The sequence below is a fragment of the Lonchura striata genome, chromosome Z, assembly GCF_046129695.1.
Source record: "Lonchura striata isolate bLonStr1 chromosome Z, bLonStr1.mat, whole genome shotgun sequence".
Lineage (NCBI taxonomy): Eukaryota > Metazoa > Chordata > Aves > Passeriformes > Estrildidae > Lonchura > Lonchura striata.
The window spans coordinates 12,748,258-12,767,989 of record NC_134642.1 but is presented as its reverse complement, the minus strand read 5'-3'; the positions used below and the strand labels follow the sequence as shown (position 1 = coordinate 12,767,989).

The 19,732-nt window shown below is 37.8% G+C and overlaps 1 protein-coding gene and 1 long non-coding RNA gene across 5 annotated transcripts in view; one reads left to right on the top strand and one right to left on the bottom strand.

Moving 5' to 3' along the window:
• The window catches only part of AP3B1 (adaptor related protein complex 3 subunit beta 1), a 152,557-nt gene extending 143,019 nt beyond the window's left edge, over window positions 1–9,538 (bottom strand). Inside the window, exon 1 of one of the 3 annotated variants that reach the window (XM_021531843.3) lies at window positions 9,382–9,538. In XM_021531843.3, the coding sequence (XP_021387518.2) occupies window positions 9,382–9,512 (131 nt within the window). In that variant the 5' untranslated portion in view covers window positions 9,513–9,538. Of the gene's footprint in view, window positions 1–470; window positions 717–9,381 lie in introns of those variants that run through there. The other 2 variants (XM_021531842.3, XM_021531844.3) reach the window with 2 other exon arrangements.
• Window positions 9,539–10,037: 499 nt separating this feature from the next.
• Window positions 10,038–15,238, top strand: LOC110471309 (uncharacterized). 2 transcript variants are annotated; one of them, XR_002465569.3, is made up of 3 exons: window positions 10,038–10,173; window positions 13,636–13,816; window positions 14,575–15,238. It is a non-coding gene; the product is annotated as an uncharacterized LOC110471309 (long non-coding RNA). The 2 variants fall into 2 exon arrangements; XR_002465570.3 differs by having other exon boundaries at window positions 13,636–13,830.
• Window positions 15,239–19,732: the final 4,494 nt, after the last annotated feature.

The following is a 19,732-nucleotide window of genomic DNA, read 5'->3' as shown; positions in this document are numbered from 1 at the left end:
GAAATTAGAATTTGGGCTTGAGGATCAAGTAACAAAAAATGGAGGAAGTTACACAGAACAAGATCCAAGTACATGCTGAAAACCGTCTCCCAGAATGTAATAAACAACAACAAAAAATAAAAAGGCTATTTTAAGATGTGAAGACAGAAGTGTTTATTGATGAGCTCTACTTCTAAATGCTTATAGAAAATATTCTATCATACATTTCAAATGAAAACATTTTGAACTGTTAGCTGGAAAGACAAAAAACACAGAAATTTATATATGAAGACCTGTTTTCAGCCAGCCTTGTTTCCATAAAAGCAAAGCAGCAGGGGAAAAAATAAAGAAAGAAAAATACGAATTAAACAAAAAGTTCCTGATGAATCCACTTGGAAATCAAATCTTACTTGAAGAGATTATTTGTTTAGGTTTTAAAAAATCTTTTCTAGCAAATTATAATCCATCATTAGCAAATATTAGATACTTACAAAGTAAAATATTGCTTCATACATTCACATGGATCACCAGCAGCAGCAAGCCTTTTTTCTTCTACAGTTAGATATGGTTTCAGTGTAACATCAAAGTTTTTCCCTTTAAGAGCAGACTTAATACTGCAAGACACCTCAATTATTTTGCCCAGCATTGTGGAGTTTTGTTCCATTCTTTTAAGTGAAGTATGTAAAAAACCAATTAAAAAAATTACTGAACTCAACCAAGGTTGCCTGCCAAGAGTGAGGTCTACTCTAAAAAAAAAGAAAATCTTACAAAGTAACAGGATGCACACTCCCTTGCTGTTTGAACTTCCAGAAACAAATACCATATGCAGATTTCAAAGGTCATTTCCTTCCAAAAACAACTCTTATCAGAGCCTCCATGAACAATGGGAAAAGCAAATGCATTTCAGTCTTTTGTAATACAGTTTACTGTACAGTACAAGTATTTTCATCTTTTGATCATTACTTTTTAAGAAATTTCAATATTTTAATAAAATCCCTCTAAGTAGAAATAAATGTAAATGTAAGCTTTGCAGTCACACTAGAGTTCATATTTCTATATTCATTAGTTATGCTGAGGTGGCAGTTCTTCAATACACAATGCTAGGCAAATACTTTATCACTTCCTTCCACTTGCCAGGGGCTCAGAAAAATGCAAGCAACCTTCAGCTGCATCAATACCTTTGCCTCTCTGGTAAAATTTTGAGAGACTCTACCCTTACAGAGTTAGGTACATATTGTAGATGACTGAAATATAAACTTTATTACTTCAGGAGCAACACCAGGTTTAAATAAGCCTAATCTGATAGTTGACAAATTATGTGGAACTATATGAAGCAGAAAAGTAATGGTCCCAACAACAGCAGATGAAAAAATACCAAACTTTTGGCAGAGTATAGATATATAGTCTCAGCCATTTTCCCTAAAAGTAAGAAGAGGTAAAGTGACTCTCCAAGAGCAAAAAAAAAACCCAGAAAAACAAGAAGATTCCCACCTGTCTGCCCAATGATGTAGTCTAAGAACTCACCAAAACTTCACTTGAGTTCCCAAGCCATAATCTAGTGTCTTAACTCTACTTCAAGATAGGCCCACCATTCTCAAAAGTTGCAAGATGAAAGCACTGTGATAGACAACAATTAGAAATATACTCATACGACATATTAAGCATGTGCTATGAAATATGATCTTTAGTACTTTTATGGTATCTACCATAAGGATATAGTCAACAAGTCAATTATTAATGTATTAAAAAATCAGTTCCCAGCTGCCTTTGTAATCTTTAGCACCACAGGCTTGTATTCCTAAGTATTACAATTTGAAAGCTAAAATAGTATAAATTAGAAACACGGACTCTTCACCTAACTCTGCATGCTGATTAAGGCAAACAGCATCCAAAGAAAAATTCTGAATATGCCATACTACTGTCAGCACACACTTAGTCACTAAAACTCACGTCTTGCTGAGGTTAAGACTAACTATAGATCACTGAAGTTTAAACAGCTATGCAATAAATCTGGACCTCTGTCTCAGTTATTTCATCTCTCCATAGGAACTATGACAAACTTCCAGTTATACTAAAATATTAATCCAGAATCTGTGGCACGTCATTAGGTACTGCATCAACATGTTCTAAACAACTATTATTAAGAAAACATTTGCTCCACTCTGCTAAAATACACATTTATTTTCTCAGTTTTAGCAACACTGTAAGATTAAATCCACAGATTTTCAAGTTTTGCCACAGTTCTAACATGCCAGTTACTGGAAGAAGTCACCCACTAATCATAAGTCTTCACTGTAATTAAGCCAAAGATTAATGAGTATCAAAACTGCAACTGAAGCTCAACTAGCAATGCAACAATAACCTCGGGAACAGCTGTAATCCTCTCAAGGAAAGGAGAGTGAATTCTAAACAGAAGATCTTCACATATAAGGACAGCACTGTAAGGTAAGGTACAGGAATGGTAAACAAATTCACCACTGGGAGGAAGCAACCTTCATCAGTTTCAGTGTTATGGAATAAAGCCCTTATAGAACAGAAGTTTCAGAAGTCTCACTCATTTGAGTTTTAACAATGCATTTCTTGTTTCAAGTTTTCCATCCACTGCCTAATTTCAGTTACACAGTATCAATTGCACTGTTCTTGCATTCAAGAAGAAATACTTTTAACCACAGCATATTTTTTTTTTTTTTTTTTGGCTTTCAAGATAAAATTTAAAATATTGTGCATGAGTTTAAAGCAGAAAACACACATTTACAAAGCAGTGTAACCTTTGCTTCTGGCACCTGAGTAGCAACAAACTCCTAGGGAACGTCCCATGTTTCCTGAAAAAAATTTGGTTTTTTTCATTGCATTTTACTGGCACTGCAAATTGCTTAAAATAAATTGGTTTATTCTAGGTCATGCTACTGTGTAAACGCTAAACAAGTTTGAATTTAACATTTAAAGAGGAACTGCAAATTGATTTCAGACCCATAAAACACAGACGCTTAACTGGCAGCAAATACATGCTGCAATTTGAGTTAATTTTGTTGATTTAGGGTTTTCGTCTAGCAGGAAATTAAGAAATCTGAGTTTCACTGCGTTTTGGTCTATGCCATAAACTGTTTGAATGACATCTTGTGGTGCTGTTCAGTACTACCATCCTTTTTCAATATAACACTATATTTATTTCTAATTCACAACACAGAATTCAACTACTACTTCAAGGAAGCCTTGAATCATATGGCTGTAAGTGTAGCTGTTCTATGGTTTAAAGAGAAATTGAGATAAGAATTTATTTCTTTTTCAGCCATCTCTAATTTTTCAATCTGAAAATGAAGCACATTATGCAAAAAGCAAACTAAATAGTATTAAAGAATAGACTAGAGATGTGAGGAAAACCAGGATAACTGTAGTATCCTGTAAGGATGAGAGCCACAGAGAACAAAACCAGAAATAGTGACCAGAAGTAGAATTTAACTCATTTGATTGTTACTTTGCCTCTAATTTCTCAAAGCACTTGCAGTCCGGATGTTCAGTTGCACTCTTTCCCTCTCATTGAGGAAACAGGAAAGTGTAAAGTTAAAAACTAAATAAAGCATCTCCCATTTCTCTGTCATGAACAGATACTACCTGAGCAACACTTGAGCAACTCAGCACATCAACACCTGTTAAATTGCTGCTATCACCATCATCAATGCAGATATTGAAATTACCTATATTTCAAAAGCTCTAACCAGATGGCAGCTAGTAGGACAAAGTAGTTTGAAATCCCTTCTGGATCAGACTGTGATTCGAGCTAAGATTATCTGTTGTCAGTAAAGTAGTTAAAGATTCTACTTCACCCAGCAACAAGAAATGTTGTCTGACAGGATGAAAATATTCAGTCTTGCAATTGCACTGCATATAACCATTTCTGATAGTACCAACACCACCAATACAGAAGGGAAACTTCTGCCAGAGTGGAATCTTCCTCAGTGGAAGACAATTTTCTGAAGGCTGAAAGAGGGTCATCAGAAGTGGTGCCGCCACTTAAATGGTTGTGCCAACTTAGAGCCTTTCTCGAGGCTAGTGCTCAGAATTTGCAGACATTTGTAGACCACTTTGATAGTTGTGAAGGGATTATAAGAAGGTGAGAAGCAGCATCACACCAGCTTTCCCAAAAATGTTGAGAAAAGGCTTCTTTGAAAGATACCATCACAGAAGTTGTGTTGTCAGAACCTACTCAGTGCTTGAATATTTACATATATGTCCAAGTTTCAGCAACACTGTTTAACAGCATTACAATGCTGCTCATCTTCTGGCAGATTGCGAGAACCGTTCTTGTTTCCTCCAAGTACCAAAATATCAGGGGATGGCAGAAACAAGAACAGCCTTCAAAAAATGCAGAACTAAAAACATGTGGAATTTCAGCCTTGTAACAGCTGTAGATATGGCTATTTAATACCATTCAGGATGCAGATCAAAGCAAATGACTACGGCAAATATATGACAATGCAGTAAATAGGCAGAAACCACACTGACGGCCTCAAAACTGTAAAACTTGCCTTTCTGAGCAAATAAAAAAGCCACAAAAATATAGTAACAACATTACAGAGAGCTACAGCAAATCAACAGTTCATTGCTTGCATCCTCATATTTGCCAAGTGCATAGCAATAAGAAAATATTCACTGTGTGGTACTTCCCATCAGATCTGAGAGTTTTCAGCTGGAGAAGTATTCTGCAATAGTACGCCTCCATTTGTACACTGCATTTAGTTCCTATCCTTGTACTGACCAGAGGGTTCAGATTTTATCTTGTACACTCATCAGTTCATCCAAACCATTCATCTTTGCTGGGCTGTATACCCTACCAAAACTGGCATATAACCATATTGGTGGGCATAGGGCCATTTTAACAGATGGAGAAAGAAAGTAGTTGTGCCAATGAGCTAGTGGATGCATCAAGTTTGAAAATTAGAGCTGGAGTCTCCTCCAAGAATTTCACAAATGGCAATCTATGTACAATCTCTCCATGACTGGTTGAACAGAATATGCCAAGACAAAACTAGATCAATTTAAGACTCCAAGAACACCTCTGGCAGCTGTTGAAATCAAGTTTTTAGCTCCAATAGGTTTGGAAAAGTCTTCTGCACAGAGAATTGGGGAATGAGTATCTTAATGAAATCACCACCTTCAGCTCTCTGCAAAATAGGCTTGCAAATCTCTGCAAAGAAAAATGAGTTTGCAGCACTGCCGAGTTTTCTGACGATGGCTCAACAAAACATGTAAGCCAGACCTGCAACAAAAAAGTCTAATAAATTATAAATGTATTTTGCTTGGCAGAAATAGTTTAAAGATGAAAATCAATAAAGTTGAAAATGTGTGTTACATATTTTGCCATCTGCTTCAATACTGCACTTAACAATTGACATCTACTGATGTTACTCCTATGGTTCACCCTTAAGTTTTTACATTTTATCAGCTAAAGCAATAACTAGTTTTATTGCTGAAATTGTACCACTTACAAGTACCAAACATTATTATATTTTCATTTTACATGCAGGCAAGTTTTGTTTAAAATGCAATTAACATAGACAAAAATCCTCTGTCCATCTGCGATTAACTGTAGGCAGTTATAGTTGTACCCTAATATATGCAATTAACAGGGATTCTGTGTTTCTAATTAACTCTCTAAGTACTCTTACATGTTGGAAGGTGATTAGAATTTTCACTCCTCCACTTAGAACAATAATGATGTAATAAGGCATAACGTAACTATAACAATATTCTATAAACTTAAGTGATGTAAATCACATAGTATTTCTCTACACTAAACAGATCTTGAAAATCCAACTGGCAGTACTTACTGCATGGAGTCTGTCAATCTAAAACTGGGAGAAATAGCTTGAGGCCCACATGCTGGATTCAGCTTGTACATAAGATTCACATAACCTATCGGCTCTTACAAATTTTCTACTGAAAACATCTGTTATGGCAAAGATTTCTCTGCAGACTGCCTCCATTACTCTGGTGACCAGAACCTGACCCTTTCTCTTCTTTTTGAAACATGCGAGACATGTGAATATCTAGAATATTCCAGTTCACAGGCAAGTGTCAAACTACCAACCTGGACACACAAATACATTCTTAAAGCATAAATACACAAATTTTATCAAGGAATATCATACTTGCCAGTTCAAGTTCATGATCAGTTCAAGTGTGAAAGAGAGGAAGCAAAACAAAAGGCATCTCCAGTCATGCAACAGGGCCCTTTCCACACAAGAAGGTAAAGACTGACTCATTTCAGATATGTAAGATCTTTCAATTATTTAGTTGTTGAGATGCTTAACTGAAAGAACACAAAAATTCCATGCCCCGAACACCAGATCTACTTCATTCATCTCACTAACCAAAAGGCTTTAACAGCAATGCATACCAAACCCACAAGTTCTATTTGCCTCTTTAGTCAGGATTAAATACACATAGAAAAAGCTAGCACCAATATAATACATTTGTAATGAAATCTCTTATTCAGTAACAGTTTTAGTTTAGCCAACACTGGTAAGAAATCAGTTTCATATGTACTTGTTGCAATACTACAGCGAGATCAGGAAACCCTCCTCCTCATCTCCTCTCTTCTGTCCTGAACATGTACAGTCATCTCACAGACGCAGACCAAAATTGTGGTTTTATGTTTTCTATTTTCTTTCACTGCAGTGGACACATACAGTATATCATCTAATGAGAAACAATGTTTACACATGGTGTGTGCAACATAATGCACCTTGTGTATATTAAGATAAGAGACCATGAAATAAACAGTTATCTTTAATTATCTTCTAACAGTAAAACTACACTTTGTCAGGATAAAGATGTCACCAGGACAGAAATTTTGACAAACTAATATATTTTCAATACTGATAGCACACATTTTAACCAAACTACAATACAAGCATAAAAATACTATGTTCATTAATCAAATTGAAATTATATTTGTAATTGAAAGTTAGTGGATAGATCATTGAATGTTCAAGGTAAAAAAGGCAGCTTTATCAGGAGAATAACACATAGGCTTTTGCACCAAGGGATACTCAAAGCTTTTACATGAGATGAACTTCAGCAGAGTAGACCTACTAAAATATGAGGAAAAAAATCAGGACAAATACTTCATATTTGACTAACTTTGGATTTCAGATTTAAGTCTACCAATACTGATTTGTGCCTCTGCGTGGGCTCTTCTGTCTCAAAATCAGAGACAACTTATTCTAACCACTTCATTATCTTCCTAACCATTTTGGCTTACTTCTTCATGACAAACAGGGAAGACGGACAACACAAAGAAAAAAAGACTGGAACTTTTTCAATTAAGTGCTTACAGTAGTATCTTGATACTCATACATTAACTTCATTATATTGTTCTGACTGACTGGCAACAGGCAAGCACAGGGCTCTGGTCCAGCTGTTATGTTCTGGGCCATGAATTATATATGTATCCCTCTGCTGAGTAGGATTATTTCTTGTATCATCAGAAGAACTAAGGAAGAATCCCCCCTTCCTCAGCAACAAAAAAAAGTTTGCCAAGCATTGAAACAACACAATAATATCAGACATGAGTATAGCAGCAATGATGAGAAAATCTAGAGAGATCAGCAAACAACCTTTAACGAGCTTAAGAGTCATTTTCATTTCACTAGTGGAATATTTCACTAAACCCACACACCTTCATGCACAAGATCCAAGGACACATCTTGCACTTCTCTATATTCTCTTATATTGCCTTGTGATGAGCAGGTTTTTCACTATTACTAGAGTGAACTATTAGAAACACAATGTATATGCTTGATGAATGAGTACTATATTTTCCAGCTGGAGTGCTACAGTCTGCTTGTCTAACAATAATCCTACCTTGCAGTCCAGTGGTCTTTCCACACTACACAAATCACCTTCCTTGCACAGCATCTGTTCCTCAACTACCCAATTCATACTCAGAGCTTAACCACACAAGTGTTAAGCTGAAGCGAACTGCATTAAGTGACTTGTGGGTAACACTCTATTTCAGCAAGAATTTGCTTGTCAGCTACAAAAGACCACAGACAGCTGTCTGTTTTCCTCTCAAGTCATTCCTTTAGATGATTACACTCCTGTAAGAGCAAGTCTAGAGGAGCAGTTATTACTTTGGCATGCTTACATATCACAAGCTGCTGATTCTTCCATACTAAAAGACATCCATAGACATACACATGTAGAAAACATCTCAGGACCCCAGAATCCTGTGATCCCTGTGATCACTAGGGAGCCTTAGGTAGAATCACTCACTTCAGCTTCTGCATTTAATAAAACAGAGATCTATACTTCCCCTGCAAAACAGTCATAAGTTTATGAGCTATTTAGAAAAGTATGGCCGTGATCAATGATACCTTACCACACCCTCCACCCCGTGGAAAAAAGAAAGTTGCAAAATAATAGTTTGAAAATAAAGTGCCAAGTTGTTTCTATGGAAGGAGACAAGGAAAGAAGAGTGCAAACAATGTAAGTCAGCTAAAACACACAGATCTACAAAAGTACATTTATACTAGAGCAGAGAAAATTTGAACTGGAACAGAACAAAAAAGTGAAGTATTTAGCAAAATAGAAGGGGGAAAAGAACTGAGACTCATCTGGCAAACTGAGGAGGCCCATCAGCTACTGCCTCATAGAGCTAAGCATTAGAGCGCCCGCAGCTTCATGTTTTCATGATTTACTCTGCTGTAGCTCACAAATAAACACATCAGTCGAGGTTTCCAGAGCATAGATGTTCTCTTTGTGCAGAACAATCAAACTGAAGATGCAGCAATTGATTTTCTAATGTACATGAGACCTTAAGTTTATGGTGCTTTTTATTGGTTGCTCTTGGAATAGATTTCCAATTTGTTGTAGAATACAATTCCAGCTTAGCAAACCTTTTGATCCTTTCATTTGGACATTCTTCCTCTCCAATCCACTTTTGCCTTAAGGAGCTGAAAGCTATTTATACCAGTTCACTTGGCTGGGTGTTTTTTTTACCTTTTTCATTTCCTCATTTTGACTTCTGACCAAGACACTGTTAACACTGTTAACACCCACTTCGAGCTGGCCGCCTCGACTTGATCCACTACATTTCCAACCACAACTATCACGAACACTTCTTTTTACGAACAGTTTTTATATATACATACACATTTGAAGGCAAAATTAGGACAACTCCACCGCGGTTAGAGGAGAATCGATAAGCAGTTTTTCAAGCAAACTAAAAGAATCAGTTAAAGGTAACCCACTATGTGAGCACACTTTAAACGTACGCACGGGAACTTTTCCGCGGAGTCACGACGGCAGACAAGCGGAGGCGCGGCGTGCCCCTGGAGCTGCCGCTGCCCGCGGCTGCCCGCCAGCCCCGCACCGCCCGCAGCCCAGCGAGCTCCTTACTTCTTGGTGTCGCTGCTGAAGAGCCCGAAGGCCGCGGGCGCCGAGGGGGTCACGGTGGGAGCCGCCTCCTGAGCCAGCTCGGGCGCCGCCTCTCCGCCCTGCTCGCTGTACGTGAGCCCGTTGCCGGACATGCTGCTGCTGCTGCTGCTGCTGTTGCTGCTGCTGCTGGCGCTGCTGCTGCTGCTGGCGCTGCTGCTGCTGCTGGCCCTGCTGCTGCTGGCCCTGCTGCTGCTGGCGCCGCTGCCGCCCCCTCCCCGCCGAAGTTGCCGAGGCGGTGCTGCCGGCCCGGCGCTCTCCCGGAAGCCGGGCGGTCACGCGGCGGGGGCGGGGCGGCCCGGCCCGGACGTGCGGCCGGAGCGGCGGCTCGGCCGGGGGAAGGAAGGGCCGGGGGAAGGGCCGGGCCGGGCCGGGCCGGGGGAAGGAAGGGCCGGGCCGGGCCGGGGGAAGGGCCGGGAGAAGGAAGGGCCGGGCCGGGCCGGGCCGGGGGAAGGGCCGGGGGAAGGAAGGGCCGGGCCGGGCCGGGCCCGGCGGGGGAAGGGCCGGGGGAAGGAAGGGCCGGGGGAAGGAAGGGCCGGGGGAAGGAAGGGCCGGGGGAAGGAAGGGCCGGGGGAAGGAAGGGCCGGGCCGGGCCGGGCCGGGGGGAGGGCCCCGGGCGGGCCCCGCCGCGCCTCGGCGTGCCCGGCCCCTGCCGAGCCCTTAGAGTGCAAAGCTTGGCCTGGAGCACCGGCTGGGCTGTTGCTTCTAGTGACCGTGTTACGAGTGCTAGTACTCCACGCTGACGGTAGAAGTAAGGTAACCTAGACTTCAAGCGACGCCAGAAATATAAAAGTGTAGTTAGAAGTCTTCTGAGGGAAGTTTTTCCTGATTCCTTTTTACATAGGATTGTAAAAAGGAATAATCCTGTGTTTTCCCATGTGCATCTTTCCCATCTCCTCTGTGTTCATAAAAACAGCCGTCAATCCATCTCCTGACATATGCCTGTGAAGTGCAACCTTTTCCTCCTTAGAACTGATTTTCAAAAGGTTACCTGTCCACAATCAATACTTTTTATCTTGAAGAGAAAGAAAGGAAAAAAAAAAAAAAAGCAGGGGGGATATTTTTTCTGCAGCAGCTTTTTTACTTGCTTGCTTTACAGCAACTTCTACTTTTCTCATTGAAACTGAGCCAACACAAAGCAAATTTTTTATTTATCTTTTTATTTAATCCTTTTTGCAAAACTATTTACCAGTAAAGGATTTATTAAGGGTATGGGGCTGCTGTAAAGGTAGCTATCTTCAATAGCTGCCTTCTATAGGTGCCAGTGTTTTAATTTTTTAATGATCTCTCATAGCTCTTTTTATCTCTATCACTGTTTTTTGAAACTCGTGGTTTAGATTGTGAAAGTTCTAGTGTGAATATTCTTAACTATCTCCATTTTGCCTATTGTTTCTTAGATTTTGATTTTTGTTTACAGTAGCAGTCATCATAGTTTTCTTTCCCTATAGAGAGAAGTAGCTTATTATTACTACCATAAACTGTCACAGAAACTATTGGTACTCAGCCAGTGATTTGAAGCAGACACCTCTCAGTCACACAGAGCCAGAGAGAATTCTACAGTCTGATTTTTAGAGCACCAAAAACCAGAGTAGGCTTGTGGAGAATTGGGTCTGAATCAGACAAAAATATACACCCACTTCTCTCTATAGAAAGATCTGAGAATTTCTATCAGCAGTCCTTAGCAATTGTCTCTGTTTTTCAGACTGTGCCTATTTATTTCAAATTGTAAGAGAGACAGCACTTGAACTTTGACTGCAAACATAGTTTTGTTTACATGAAGAGGTTGCTAGCTATGTCTTATATATACCAGGCACATATAGTGTAGGAAGGGGTAATCTATAGGAGGCCAAATCAACAGTTTGCAAGTTTCTAATTTCTTTTAAGAATGTCTACTTGTTCTCTCAGGCAAGAGCTTGCTTCTTGGTATAAATCTGTAAAATAAGGCTGTATTAGCACTAAGAAACTCCTTAAGTACAATAAAGTATTTTCTTTACCATGTATATCTGCTATGTAGTATTTACTATATGTGCTACTTAACTATTTTTAGAATAGATGGAAAAAGAAAATACTAGACTTGTAGAAGTTGTTGGAGTAATTTGTGGGAGTACAAATGGCAAAAAATAAGACATGGTTATTCAAGTGGATGAACATGGGACTGTGATATGAGAAGGAAATAGTAACAGTGATGCAGAGCTTCACTTAAATATTATCTGAAGGTTTATTAAGTGTAATTGGAAATTCTTATCAGGAATGTTAGCTGTGAACTTCTGCTATCAGTTCTTGATCTAGTTTTAGCACGAACTATGCCACAATTGTTCAGTGAATAGCCTTTCCCTGTCTAACTGTCACTGCAGTACCATGCAGTGATAAGGTACTTGCACATTGAATTTATGCCTGTATGCAATTATGTCAAAATTACAGAATCATGAAACACAAAATACTCCAATTCTAAATTCTCCACTTATATTCATTGGTTACAGCACTGTATATTTCAAAATTTTCTGCAGCATAATAAAATTAACAGACAAGGCTTAAAAGAGAGAATATAAGAGGCTTTTACTTCTCAGTTTTCCGTTTATGTTTTTTCCTAAAACTATTTCACCGCCTTTATTCATACCATCTTCACAAATGTACTTATCTAGTGTCTGGTAATTACGTGGTTTCTTACTTTCCACACATAGATGTATGTGGACACATACAAGCATGTATACATATAAGCATAGACAGCATTTAGAAGTTAATTGCACTGAGAAATAATTTCTAAGGCTTAATAGAAGGGAAGATGTATTTTTATGGAAAAAACTCATGCCTACATATGCGCTTGAAGGGAAAAAGATTTACATTGCTCAACAAGCTGTAATTTTATTGTTCCAACAAACATTAACTTTTCTAGGCTTTCTGAAACATTTACGTGAGATACTTTGCAGTGTTTTTTACCAAGTTTTATACATTTGTGGCCACTGGGCTGCCAAATGCTTATTGTGTGCCCTCTTGTGGCTCAGATTACTAGAATGTTATTTGTCGTGAAAAAGACAAGAGATGCATTGAAAATTATTTTTTAATGGAATTCAAGCTCTGTATAAGAGAAATGTCAAGTTACTAAAAGCTTCGCTTTTTTGAATGTTGCTGATAGACTCTCATATTTTCAAAATATGCTGATATTGCAGAGTCTACACAAATGCATTAGAGTATTGCCTTTTAAATGTCATTGATAAAGGGTAAGTAATTATACAATCCAAACTTCTTGTAATATGATTTTTAGTTCATTAATGATCTAGAAATCTGATGCATAGTAAGTTACTTTAAAACTAAGCACCAAAAGCTCTTTCCCCAACCTGACATAATGGGTTTTCAATCTGAGGCATGAACTCAGCTTCCAGTAGTCCTGAGCCTGAAAAACACTTGAATCTGCCTCCCTCCAAGTGAATCAAGACTTGTGACTGTAATGACAGCAGATGAGTTTTTTCCAAAAGTACCAGTCCTCTATTCCTTCGTAGGAGGACTGGCTACCATGTTATCCACTGAAGTCAAGCTCACGTATCAACTCTTGAAATCAGGATACTCCAAATTCTCTTTTATTCCTTTTATTATACAGCTCTTCTGTAATTGCTAAAATTATACAATATATATCTTATCTTCATTTGTTAATATTCCTCCAAATGGTTATGATGATCTTAGCTAAATGATGAATAGAAAAAGTAGAAGGCAAAAATCAAAAACATAGAACACAAAGCAGAAAAATTTGAAAAATAAAACAATTCAGTTGTAGAGTTGTTTTTAATTTCTTCAAGTATAAACAAGCAAAATAGGTATTAATAGAACTGGAAACATAATATTATGTATTACTTTTGGATAGAGAATATATATTGGAATTTAAAAGATTGGGATTAGATTTAAAACTATTACAGAAATACAAAGATTTCCAATGGAATAAGTGCTGTGATACTCTTATGCTGATATGTGTTCAATGGTAATTAAAATCCATGTAAAATGGAATGTGAATCAGTTTTCAAAACTTCCCCTGTAATAGAAAATATTATTTGGGGGTTTTTTCACTGTTTAATCTTCCCAGATATTTAAATATCATACTGTTGGGTTATTTGCCTTGTGGGGTCCTGTTTGGCTAGCTCTGGACCCCAGCTTCTCCGACAAGGACAAAAGCAAAAGACGGGAGGCGCTCTTCTGTCTCGGTATTAACGTCCCACAACTTTGTTGTAGAACTACTCCAGGGGAAAGAGAGTCTGGGAAGTAGCCGTCCAGGAGAAGAAAGTCTGTCTTCTGGCAGGAGAGGAGCTACAGCCCATGGGATACAACTGATGAGAGGGATGAAGGAAGGAACCAGCCTGGGGGAAAACCACAGGACTCTGGGGGGAATACGGAACAAACCATGTGATACAACGTAAACCATTCAGAGTAATTTAACAAAACCACCCAGTGCAAAATAGTAACTAAAGAAACTGCTCAGTACAACACAACATCATACGATCAAATATGATATCAAAGCAGGAAACCTAAATCAACTGCCAACAATTTCCCATTACTCCCATGACAGAAATGCTCACAGACCTCAATAGGTTTAAAATGTTGAAAACTCTGTTCAAATGTTTGTTGCACTATATCCTAATTTCTTAAAACCCATAATTCTGAAAGATGAAAACATTTGGCTTTTTCTCAGATTTGTTTTAAGTAGGAGAAGAAATGCAGATTGTGGTGGATTCTCTCAAATACCCTAGCTAGTCATAACTATCATTCTGAAGAAGTCACCAGTTACAGGTTCAGTCTTGATTGGCCTTTTCTATATAAATTCTAGGTTTCCTTCTAGATCTATTAGTGAAACAACTATAGACTTGAGTTTGCCAATTAATCTTCTCTATTTCTTAATCTAGAGAAGCATGGAGTCTGCAGTTGCAACAAAATATTTAACTGGTTTAAGTAATTAAGATGAAATAACTTTTTAAAACCTTATGCCTAGATAATTTATACTGTAACATATCTGCTTTAATTAGTGTTTTAGTTTGATAGTTACAGTCTGTAATGTACATTTATTTAAAGATCTCTTTAATCTCATTTAGATTAAAGACTTTAAGAAGAGGGTACAGGTACAGGGTTTATCTGTTTATTATAACATCTCTTCTTTTTTGTGCTTCCATTATCTAGAAGCTCCACTGAGTTAGGCTGCTCTTGAAGTACACGCCTTGACAATTGGAATACTTCAAATGTCTTACTGGATCCTGAGTTTTTAAAGCAAGTCAAGCCACACTTACTAAGGACTTCAATATTGTTGTTTGGATACCTGCACATCCTTCATGTTCTACCTTTAAGCTACACTGGTGCAGGTAACATGTATTTGTGTTCATGTTTGATTTCTAAAGGTACTGCAAGTGAGTCATTTGGCAGAAATAGAGAGATAGATATTTATAAAAAGAACAGGAGGTTTATAAGATCTCAGGGTGTTTCTGTATCTTCCAGTCATTTTAGATCTCCCCTAAAGAACCTCTATTCAGTTCTTGAGATTGAGATTGCTGGATAAACAGCAATTACAATATGCGCAATAATAAAAAGAGAGAAGAGGCAATTTTGAGTAACTGGCCACAAACAGAGAGAAGGCTAGTGTATTGCAAACACACTATAAGCACATTGTGATTTTCTTGCCATGGAGTCAACTATGCATTAGTCCTGGTCTAGATTACAGTGGTACCAGAACAGGTTTTACTGATATTGAATGAATATAGCATGCTTCTTTCCTCCATAGCTGGCGCACAATATCCTTCAAAAGTAACACCTTATTTCTACAACATGCAGCATATGTTATGTCAAATGGAGGGGGAAAAAAAAAAAAAAAAAGGCAGACAAGTGCCTGTTTAAGTAGGTCACAGAATCAGAAAGGATTATCAAATGGCTATGGTTGGCAAGGGCCACTCTAGGTCATCTACTCCAACCTCCTACACAAGCAGATTTCCCTAAACCAACAGTATTTTGGAGTGTGTGCAGACAGCTCTTAAATAATTTATTTTCTGGAGAAAAAGACTCCATACCCTCTCTGGGCAATCTGTTCCAGGTCTCAGGAACCCTCACAGTAAAGAAGTTCTTCTTCATGTTCAAGCAGAATTTCTGTGTTCCAGTTTCTGCCTATGCCTCTCGTCCTATTGTTTGGCGCCTCTAAAAACAGCCTGGTCCATCCTCTTGACATCCTCCCTTCAGATACTTATGCATCGATAGATCCCGTCTCAGGCTTCTCCAGACTAACCAAAACCAGCTCCCTCTGCCTTTCCTAATAAGTGACATGCTTCAGTCCCCCCATCATCTTTGTAGCTTCTGCTGGACCTGCTCCAGGAGCTCCATGTCTCTATTGTCCTGAGGAGCCCCTCACCACAGCTGAATAGAGGGGCTGGATCACCTTCCACGACCTGCTAGCAATGGTCTTGCTAATGCCTCCCAGGATAGCGCTGGCCTTGGCCACTAGGACATGCAGCTGGCTCACGGACAGCTTCTTGTCCACCAGGACCCCCAGGTCCTTCTCCACAGCGCTGTTCCCCAGCAGGTCAGCCCCAGGCTGTGCTGGTACCTGGGGTTGTTCCTACACAGGTGCAGGACCTTGTGCTTGCCTGTCATCAGAGATAGTGTCAAAAGACTTGCTGAAGTCGAGGTAGATTATATCCACTACTTTTCCCTCATCTGTCCAGGTATTTGCCTCATTGTAGAAAGTAATCAGGCTGGGCAACTGTGATTTCTCCATGTTGATGACTCCTGATCACCTTCTTATCATCCATGTGGATAAAGATGATCTCCACAATGAAATGCTCTGCTACTTTCCCAGAAACTGAAGTGAGGCCGACTGGCTGGTACTTTCCTAGATCCTCCTTCTAGCCCCTTTTGAAGACCAGGGTGACATTTGCTTTCTTCTAGTCCTCAGCACCTCTCCTGATCTCCATGACCTTTTAACTATGGACTCACAGTGGTGCCACCAGCTCTTTCAGCAGTCATGGATATATCCGGTCAGGGTCTATGGACTTGAGGATGTTAAGTTTGACTAAATAGTCTCTTACCTAATCCTTCTCAGTCAAAGGAAAGTCCTTTTTTTTCCAAACCTTCTCCCTGATCTTCTGGGTTAGAATTCCTAAGGGGTAGCCTTGGCAGTGAAGACTGAAGCAAAGATGGTGTTCAGTAAATCTGCTTTCTGTGCAACCTCTGTCATTGGAGTCCCTGTTCCATTCAGTAGCAGACTCACATTATGCCTGATACTCATTTTGTTACTGATTAATTGATGTATAGGTGTATTTGAAAGCAAAATATAAAGTGGAACATGGAATTATATAGGAGAAAGCAGAAAATTGGTTTTAGAAACTGGAATGAGCAAAAAGGAAGAATAAAGTCTCAGAAAATTATGGCGGCTCTTTCAGGTAGTGATCACAGAAGATAAAATTCTTAACAAGAGAGTAATAGGATTTATGTGAGAAACATAGGATAGTCTCTTATTGCAGGAGAAACAAAGCGAAAAAGTAAATTTGTAATGCCAAAAAAATGGTTAGTCTTCACATTTTCCTAAGGGTGAAACACTTGCATTACTTATCCTAATAGATTTTTTTAAATGTATGATAATTTATGAATAGTTTCTAGAAAGAACTTAATTAACTGGTTGAGAATAATGTCTGTAAGCAATTGCTACACTCAAGTGCACTTGTATGTTAAAGGGGTGAAAAGGTCAATAAATTATTTTCCTGGCGGACCAGGAATGAGAAAGTTGAAATAACATTTTGGAAATAAAACTAGAAAAATAATTTCAGATAAGGGGGGGAGAAAACAAAACAAACCAGCATTTTTTTTGCCAGACACTTCCCTTTCAGTCACATCTGAGTAGCAGTCATTCCTAACCTGGTGTTCCTAAGGCCATGGAATCGTGTGTTCTGTTGAACAATATCTCTGGATTGTTCTGGAATGAGATAAGGGCTTCTCAGGTCCCTACAACTGATATTCAAAAGCTAACTCATGTATTTAGTTAACTAAATCTTAAGCTTTTTTCCTATGATTAAGAGTTATTGGTCAGACATGTTGTTTCTCAAAAAAAAATAGCAATGCAACTTACATGAAAAATTTCCTTTAAAAACTTTCTGATTCTTACTATTAAGTAGATAATTAGCATTTACTATTAAAATAGAATGGTATATATAGAAATGTTGATATAATTATAAGAAAGTTTAAATTATTAATATATAAATTAAGAAAAATAATTTAAATTAAATTTTAAAATAACAATATCTGACTATGTCCCTGATAATTATTCTTCTTACTCTCACTGAATCATGTAAATACATATTTTTCCATACTTTTAAAAAGGAACCTGCTTAGAAATAGATGAGAAAAGTAGATTTATTTCATTTAGTATTTCAAGGACTAAAATAAAGGAAGTATAATGCACATTTATGAGCTCTTATTGTTGAAGCTATTTTCAATATGTATTCACAAGCCTTTTTTAAAGCATAGAGTTCATTTAAATAAATTTGTAGTTAGTCCTGTTCAGTGTATCTGAGGATGTATTTAACAAAACTTGAAATGTTAGAGAGAGATCAAGATAAAGAATGACTTCTATATGAGAGGAAAAAAGCTGAATAGGCTTAAGTCTGTGGCCTAGAAAATAGACATTTGATAGAGATCATTTTGGTTTATGATCTATATCTATAAAGTCATGAATTGTACAGAGAATGTGACTCATTATCCCATCTGCTTGGAGTCATAATATAAAACCAGTAGATTGTAGGTCCAAAATAAAGAGATACTTGTCCTACAGCACAACTGAATTTGTGTTTTGGTAGTTGCCATGAAGTACTGTTGATGCAGAAGTTTCCATGAGTTCAAAGAGCAAGAAGACAAAATCATGAAAGAAAAGGTTATTGAACATAAAGGTTATTGAAACATCACTGGCTCAGGAAGTTTCTGAACTGCAAGTTTTTTTACAGAGAAATATCATTATATAGTCTCCTCATCCTTATATTCTTCCATAAGAATCTGATTCTGGTAATACTTATAAGTATTTGAGGCTAGATAGATCTTTGGTGGCGTGTCTGTTCTTACATATTTCAGTTCACTATTTGTATTGCAGCTAGATAAATGTGTAGATACTCCTTTAATAACACAGTTCAGCAGCTGAAAGATGAGAAATTAGCACCTACATTATCTAATGGACTGGTTCAACTTCTACCAAAGAATTGTAGTCTGGTGGAATGGGAACTAAAGTCATGCTACCTTTCTATGCTTTCTCTTCTAAGGGACACATCAGTCTACTTTATCTATATTTGAAGAATGCCACGTATGATGTAAGTCAGGCTACACATCCCCTTCTGATCACAAAAGCTGACATTTTATTCAGGCTTTCTGTTTTATTTTAAAGAAAAACAGAAGCATCCTCTGTTTTCAGTCTTATTTTTCCTTACATGTCTTGTTTGATACATCTTTTGAAATTGAAAAAAAAATTTGTGCTTTCTCCTGGCAAACCATTGTGATGAGTCTTTAAAAAATATTAAGATGTTTATACAGCTATTTTTACTATGTAAAAGAGATGATACGGCAAGGATGACCCATCTATTCTGCTCTCAGGAACATTAAGTCCAAGCTTACTGGTGATCTAATTCTTCATTTATAATGCTTTGGTGTTGCATGGTTATTAGATCCAGTGCCTCATAAAGCAGTTCACTCCATCTAATCACTTGAGTCAAAACAGCAAATATCACACAAAAATTCCTTTTTCTCTGAAGCAGTGAACTACAATCCAGAGTTTTGTTTCTAGATTCCAAGTCATTTCCACTGGAAGAAATATGAAATAAGATGACACTGATGAGACAAAATTCTATTTGGCCTTCTATACCTCTTTGTCCATAACTGAACTTACATGATGAAAGCTTTTCTAAAAAAGTTCATTGGAAATTAAATAGTATCTTAGGAGATGGCTGTATTGTTCCACTATCAGACAAACAGCTAGCATCTAAGAGTAGCAGAGGTCTTAAACATACTTCCTTTCAAATTTTAATAAATCATTTAAAGATTTGCTAATGTGTTGTGCAAACCTTTTGACACCATTCTCATCAGAAACTTCTGCTTCCATGACTTTTGACATCTGCATTTCTTCTTTCTTTTTATCACTAGTAATTGAATCATGAAATACTAGTAAAAGAAGACAGCTGCATTTTCATTACCCTTTTTTACTGGGTAGAGAAAAATATTTTTTACAGAGAAAAATGTTAAAATAAAAATGTGTTACAGAGAAAAAACATTGCTTGTTAGTAGTCTGATATGCTTCACAACAAGCAAGCCTTGTAATAAT